The sequence below is a fragment of the Athene cunicularia genome (genome assembly GCF_003259725.1).
Source record: "Athene cunicularia isolate RWA chromosome 14 unlocalized genomic scaffold, athCun1 chr14_part1, whole genome shotgun sequence".
NCBI classification, from domain to species: Eukaryota; Metazoa; Chordata; class Aves; order Strigiformes; family Strigidae; genus Athene; species Athene cunicularia.
In genome coordinates this window covers 14,049,242-14,055,933 of record NW_020799118.1, presented here as the reverse complement: position 1 = coordinate 14,055,933, position 6,692 = coordinate 14,049,242, and the positions used below count along the sequence as shown (strand labels likewise).

At 49.9% G+C, this 6,692-nt stretch overlaps 1 protein-coding gene across 3 annotated transcripts in view; it reads left to right on the top strand.

Moving 5' to 3' along the window:
• The window catches only part of HAGH (hydroxyacylglutathione hydrolase), a 15,959-nt gene that overhangs the window by 5,478 nt on the left and 3,789 nt on the right, over positions 1–6,692 (top strand). For 2 of the 3 annotated variants that reach the window (XM_026858628.1, XM_026858627.1), the window contains 6 exons: positions 215–332; positions 1,405–1,513; positions 2,440–2,543; positions 3,018–3,119; positions 3,583–3,662; positions 4,190–6,201. The exons of the other annotated variant lie outside the window; for it this stretch is intronic. In XM_026858628.1, coding sequence (XP_026714429.1) covers positions 215–332; positions 1,405–1,513; positions 2,440–2,543; positions 3,018–3,119; positions 3,583–3,662; positions 4,190–4,289 — 613 coding nt within the window. In that variant the 3' untranslated portion in view covers positions 4,290–6,201. Of the gene's footprint in view, positions 1–214; positions 333–1,404; positions 1,514–2,439; positions 2,544–3,017; positions 3,120–3,582; positions 3,663–4,189; positions 6,202–6,692 lie in introns of those variants that run through there. 3 annotated transcript variants of the gene reach the window in all.

Here is a 6,692-nt window from a genome sequence, read left to right as displayed (position 1 = left end):
GGGGGGGGGGGGGGGTTATTCCCTCCCTCACTGGCCCAGTTACTGGAGAAATTGTCTCCACTCGTGTTGATGCAGCATATCCTTTGATATGAGGACAGTGTAGATAGTGGGAGAACAGCTGATTAGAAATGGTCACCGGGAGGTTGCCATTGCAGTATGAGTTATGATAAATTTGTCTCTATCCCTGCACAAATCCACTCTTCTGGCCTTTCAGGGACCATGCTGGAGGAAATGAGAAGCTCGTAAAGATGGAGTCGGGGTTGCGCGTGTATGGGGGAGACAGCAGAGTCGGAGCGCTGACGCAGAAAGTGTCTCACCTTACATCACTCAAGGTAAAGGGAGTGAGCTGCAGGACTCAGCTGGGGGCATCTCCCCTTTGTGTTGCAGCCTTAGAGATGGGCCAGTGTGGTCCAACTTGAGTTAATACTGTGGTCACAGCTCTTCTACCATCCCTTGGATGTAGGTGATAGTTTAAGTACAGCTTTTGCCCTTTTCCAGCCTGATGAACCATAACCCCTCTATTTTGTTTTGTTTGGTGATACTTCACTGATGAGAACATTGACGTGGCTCCGACACCGATGTTGCCTGGAGCGTGCTGGTGTGTGGGTGCTCCTTGACAACGACCTTATCTGGGCTGGTAGAACAGACGTGTGAAAGGACAGGGCTTGTGCTCTGCCTGGAGCCGAGTTAAGACCCAACAAACACAAGTGCTCCTCTCTGAGTGAAGGCTGGAATACAGGGTGAATAGAAAGTGGGCCAGCAGTACTAGCTGCCCGCATTGCTTTCCCAGAGCTAAAGCAGCAAACCTTGTTGGAGCCTGGCTGTTTGTTTACAGATGAGCTGGCAGCTGACATAAACTGCTGTGAAATGGGCAGGCTGGCATGAATGTCACTGCTAGCCCACCTTTGCAGGGGGACAGCAGCAAAGAAGGGAACATGGAAATACATGGGAAGGTGTGCAGATTGGGGCTGTGGGGGAAGCACCCCCTTGGCCTCATGAACGTGTTTAATCCTTCCCTTTTTGTGAGTGTCGTCCACTTCTTCCCGTCAGCTTCATTTTTGTTTGGATCTTTTTACACTCGATTAACTTTGTTTAGGATTTTGTGTTGCTCTGGATCTGTTTCCTCCTGCTGCCAAACAGACACCGAGTCACTCTGCATGTAAATGAAAAAATCTGGTAGTTCTCTTTGTCACAACACCTTCTAGGCGGAAACAGCTCCTTTCCAAATCCCTGCCATAAAACTCTTGCTGGACTCTCCCAGGAGCAGAGCTGATGTTTACTGGCCAGCTATGTGAGAATTTGCCTGTAGCACTACTAGACTGTTGTGATAGTTGCAATTTTTTTCTAACCATGCAAATGCTAGCAACCAGAAGCTTAAGCTCTAGTCTTCTGCCTTCTTCTCAGGTGGGATCTCTTAATGTGAAATGCCTCTGTACGCCGTGTCACACTTCTGGACACATCTGTTATTATGTGACTAAGCCAAATAGCTCCGAGCCACCTGCTGTTTTTACAGGTGAGGAGTTGGGAGGTTACATTGCTGGCAGTCTTTGTTGCAAAGAACTAAGCTACCCCTCTGCCTGTGTGCTCCTGACTCTGGATGTGCATTCATCCCTTCTGCCAGTGGTTAACATCCACGTCTTGCCCCCTTATCAAGTGCTACCCAGTAGCAATTGTAGATTAAACTGGTGAAACCCCTCTGGGTTTGTAAACTATTGCTGGACACCCTACAAGCAACACCGAGAACGAGCCCTGGATGAGTCCTACATCTACAGCAGTTTCCTCCTGGAAACACGAGCTGTTGGTTTACTGTCTCAGGCCAAACTGTGGCTGATTCCAAAACCTGTTGCTTTTCCACAGATCTGTACTCATGTCTGTAACAAAACTGAGAGAAAATAGGGGGGTAAGAGAGGGCTGGTAGCCAGGTTCTGGATCCTGTTTTGGAGAGTAGGCTTCCCCCTTCCCTGAAACAGTGCCCAGTCTCCCCAGACTGCCATGTCATCCCTCTCCTGATGGGCATTCTCCAGAGCTTGCACCAGCTGCTGCATGGAAGAAGTAATGGCTCAAGTGAGATTTTAGAGAGCACTGGGAAGAAAACACGGAGGTGACTCCTCTTTGTTTAGCTTCCTAGCAAAGAGAACAAGTGTTCCTTGTCCACTCTAGAAGGGACAAGCAGGGACAGCGGGCTGCCCACAGGTAGGGAAGTGCTGGCATGGTTTTCCTGGTGAGGCCGTGGGGTTTCCTGTGTTTAGAAGCTGCGTTTGCATGGGTTTATCTAGGACTGAGCCTGTGTGGGGCAGCAGCATAACCCGGCTCTGCCTGTGCCTCCTGCTGAGCTGCGTCGAGGACAGCAAGGGCAGGGCTGGGCCTTTGGGGACCCTGTGCTCACGATCTGTGAGGAGCCTTGTCTGGTCCTGATGGTGTGTCACGCCTCCCTTGCAGGTGACACGCTGTTTGTGGCTGGGTGTGGGAAATTCTTCGAGGGAACCCCAGAGGAAATGTACAGAGCACTGATTGAGATTTTGGGCAGCTTGGACCCCAAAACGGTATGAACCTCTCCTTTTGTGCTCATAAATTAACCGGCCAGAAACTATGAGAGACATCAAAAAAACAGTCTTCCTAAGAATTGTTCAGAGAGAGAATTTCTCATGTGTTGGAAGAATGAATGCTTACACCAGGAATTGTCTTTAATGCTGAATAGCTGATGTCTTCTGGGAAGGAAATGCCTACCCCAAATACTTCTGTGCTTTGTGGGGAAAGAGTAGGGCCTGCTTATTAAAAGAAAGACTTAACGAGCTGGGATGCCTGGGCTCTTTCATCAGGCTCATCATTAAATTGGCAGATGATACCGGCTGATAACTCCAGGCCCTTCTTTAGTGCACATCTCCAGTGGAGAGTGTTGTGTGTTCTGGAGGGCTGACTCCATTGTTCCTGCTGTGCCATAACCTGATGGTGGTACCTGGAGCTCCCCCTTCGTACCTGCAGAGTTACCCGGTGTCACTCTTCCTTCCTCTTCCTAGAGAGTTTACTGCGGTCACGAATACACCATCAACAATCTCAAGTTCGCTCGACATGTTGAACCCAATAACGTCACTATCCAGGAAAAGCTGGCTTGGGCCAAGGTAAGCTGGTGCATCCTTCCCCTAGGCTTGATGCTTTCATGGAGTCAGAGCCTCTCTGAGGAGGTAGAGAAGACAATGCTGGGGAGAAAGAGAGGCTGAGGAAAGGGAGATAAGAGACAGGAGCTGTTGTGCGTCCAGGGGAGTGATGTGTTGGGGAGCAGGGTCTGTGTGCAGCCCAGAGAAGATGGTTTGCTGTCTAGTGGAGATGGGAGCCTCCCTGGAAACTCCTTGGTATAATTACAGACTGATGCCCGCATCTGGGAGGGTCAGCTCTGTCCAGGTCTCTCTGTGTGTAGCTCAGTGCTTGCCTGACCGGCTGTGTGCAAGGCCCTGGGCAGGGCCTGGCCTGAGGAGAGCAGCTCAGGCTGTTGGGTGCACCACCAACCCTACGTGGTTAATGTACAGAACATTTCTTGTTTACCAAAAAATGCCTTGTTAAGCAGAGATCTCCCCCTTGTTACAGGCAAAATATGACAGTGGTGAGCCAACCATACCCTCCACCATCGCAGAGGAGTTCACGTACAACCCCTTTATGCGAGTGAGGTATGGAGATGTGGCTGTGGGGATGGTCCTTGTGCTGGGAGGGGGGCTGTGGGAAGAGGGAGTTCTCCAAAGAAAGAGGGATCCCTAAGTGGGAATTGCTCTTCTGCCTCACCTATTCCTGTTCTGATGCTCCTGAGACCCTCCTTAAAAAATACTGGCTGTCCTGGCAGGAGCTTGCTGCAGTGAAATTTGAAGGGTTCTGGTGAACATCTCTGTCAGTGCTGAAGTCCCTGGCTCAGGAGACAGAACAAGCTTCGTTGTGTGATTATGTTCCTTCATCAAGCAGAGTTTGGCAGACGGGCACAGCAAAAGATGCTGTTCGAGGCATAAGAGTGTTTGCAATTTCCTCTTGCCGATGAGTGTTTAAACCAAGGGAGCTGATAAGCCTGTGCCAAAGCCCTGAGTCTTTGATCTTTAAGTGCAACATTTCCCCTTGGTGCAGGCGAAACGTGAGAGTGGTGACTTCATACAGGAGATTTTTTCTGGCAGTCTTTGCATTTGCTGTCCCTGGTGTTCCCTCCTGGCAGGGAGAAGACGGTTCAGCAGCATGCTGGGGAGACCGACCCCATCCGAACAATGGGGGCCATCAGGAAGGAGAAGGATAATTTCCGTGTCCCAAAGGACTGAGCACCCTGCCTGGATCACTTTAATGTCAGTTTAAGTGTAATTTAGACTATTCAGATGTTTTAGGAGTTGAATCTTCTGTTGTGGTTGAGACAGTCATATTTAGGTTTTTATTTTGTTTTAATTAAGGAAAAAAAAGCACTTTGCCCTTGTCAAGATGTTTTACAGCATATTTATATTATGATGAAGAATATTTATCCTTCTATTGCTGGCTCTCAAACTGTCACGTGTGTCACATGCAGATCATTTTACAAGTAGTGGTACGTGGCTCAGAGTCTGGGCTGGGGAAAGGTCAAACCTTGAGGTCTAGGAAAAAGCACCTGTTATTTTTGTAGGAGCCTGATGCGAATGCAGACAGTGGGACTGTGGCCTGAGATGTCTTCATTTACAACAGAGACAAAATGCAGTAGCTACACTGCCAGCTGAAGATTTGAACTTTTCTTCTGTGCTGCTACTTAAACAATTCTGAGTCTGTTGCTTGTGGCTCTGCTAAACCCGGTTCTGGGTGTCAGACCTGCTCTGCCACCGCCAGCTCAGGGCTGAGTTTGTGAAATACACGGGTCTGGGAATAGCACATGGGGACTGTCCAGCTTTTCTCTCTGACATTCCCAGTCGTGGCCTGCAGTAAGTTCTCCAGGCAGCATGCTGGCTTAGAGATTGCACTGTTCCTTTTACCCTGTCACTTTAACTTAAGCCTGTTTGCATGAACCTGCTTACTGCTCTTAAGTGTGATCTGCGTGTTGTATTAGTACCACACAAATGAAGAAGGGATTTGTCTGCTGGCTCAAAATCCTGAGAAAAAACCACTTACCTAGTGCCTAAGTGCGTGTCTAACAGGTGAGCAGCGGTGAGGCTCCTCCTGCAGAGGCCTTGCTGCCGGTAGCCAGAGCAGCTGCTTTGTACCTTGCTGGGAGTAATGTGGAGTTATTAGCTGGGTGCTGGTCCCCAGTGAAAGCAACAGTCCTGGGGATCACCAGCAGCAGCCGTGCTGGGCCTGGGAGACTCCGGTTTAACAGGCCTGTCTTGGAGCAGACGCTGTGTGCTGCTTGGATTAATCACCCTGCAGCCTTGTGTCAGGTCCAGCCTGGCTAGAGAGGCCACAGAGGTGACATTCTAAATGGTGAGGGGGTCCAGGCGTTGCCACATTAAACAGGGCTCAGATCTCGGACCCCTGAGAAGCCACATTAGTGTGGCACGTTTCTTTGTCTTGGTTGGTCCACGGGGCTTAAAAGCTGTTTCTGTTCTTGGACTAGGGGCTGCGTGACCCCAGCTTGAAAACTGCAGGGAAGGAATATCCCCTCAGGCAACTTTTCTGACAGCTTGTCGAAGTGGATTAGTAGGATAAACTTTGGGGGAAAATACATCCAGTTTTTCAGTGGGTGGGTCAACCCCCTCCCGCTCTTCCCACCCTCCAGTTCAGTGTCTTTAAACAAAAGATGAGTGGTAGGACCCAGCCTTGCGGGCTTGGCATCTGCATCTTTAATGCATCTTCCTCCTAATTACATTTTCTTCCTTCTTTCTTGGTCTCGGCTGCATACTGCAGATCTGCTCAAGTACAAGAGATTTTCAAAGAAACGCTTTGCATCTGGAACTAACAAAACTCGATTTTGGTTCCAGTTTCTCCCCCTCTTCCCTGTGCATGTTGGTGAGTAACGCCACGCTGGAGTCCGTAACTGCCTGGGTGTCACTGCTCTAACGTTGCTGTTCCAACCATCATGCTGAGTGGCGGTGTGTGAGCGGGGTTTGGCGTAGCACCGTTTCTTTATTTGCTTTTAAAAGGTAAATTTTATGTAGGTCAGAAAGAAAAGTGGTACCTGAAACTTTACTGCCTCCTGAACTTGTGCTGCTACACTGGAGCGTGACTGTACTGATGGTTCTTTGACAAATGAGCAAATAAATAACAGCTGGAAACCGAGCATCGGTGGGGTGGCCTGGAAGAGGGGGAATCCTTATCTCACTATTGTTTTATTTTTTTTGTGCTAGCGACTGAAGACGAGCAACTGTAAGCGTTTTTGTATCTAATCTTGGGGGGCAGCAGGTGGCATTTTGGGGAATCCTCTGGGGATTTATTCAAGGCTTGCTACAACTGTATTTTATTTTGAAAGAATGAAGCACGTTCAGTGCTTGCTTTCCTGCTGCCCAGCGCCATTCCCTCCTCCCCAAGTGGCATTTAGGGGACCACAGTCACCCCGAACTGGCTGGGAAGGGAGCAGGGCACAGTCCTGTGCCTGCCTGCCTCCCACTTTTGGTGGGCTTTGGGATCGAGTGGGCTGGAGGCCGACACTGGGGCTCCAGCGGGGTCCAGCGTGACCCCCATCCGTGTCCGGGACCTGTCCTGAGCCTTGCAGTGTGATTTTGTGACTCGGGGCGCCTGGGCCGCGGTTTTGGGGTGCGGCGGGGCGGGGG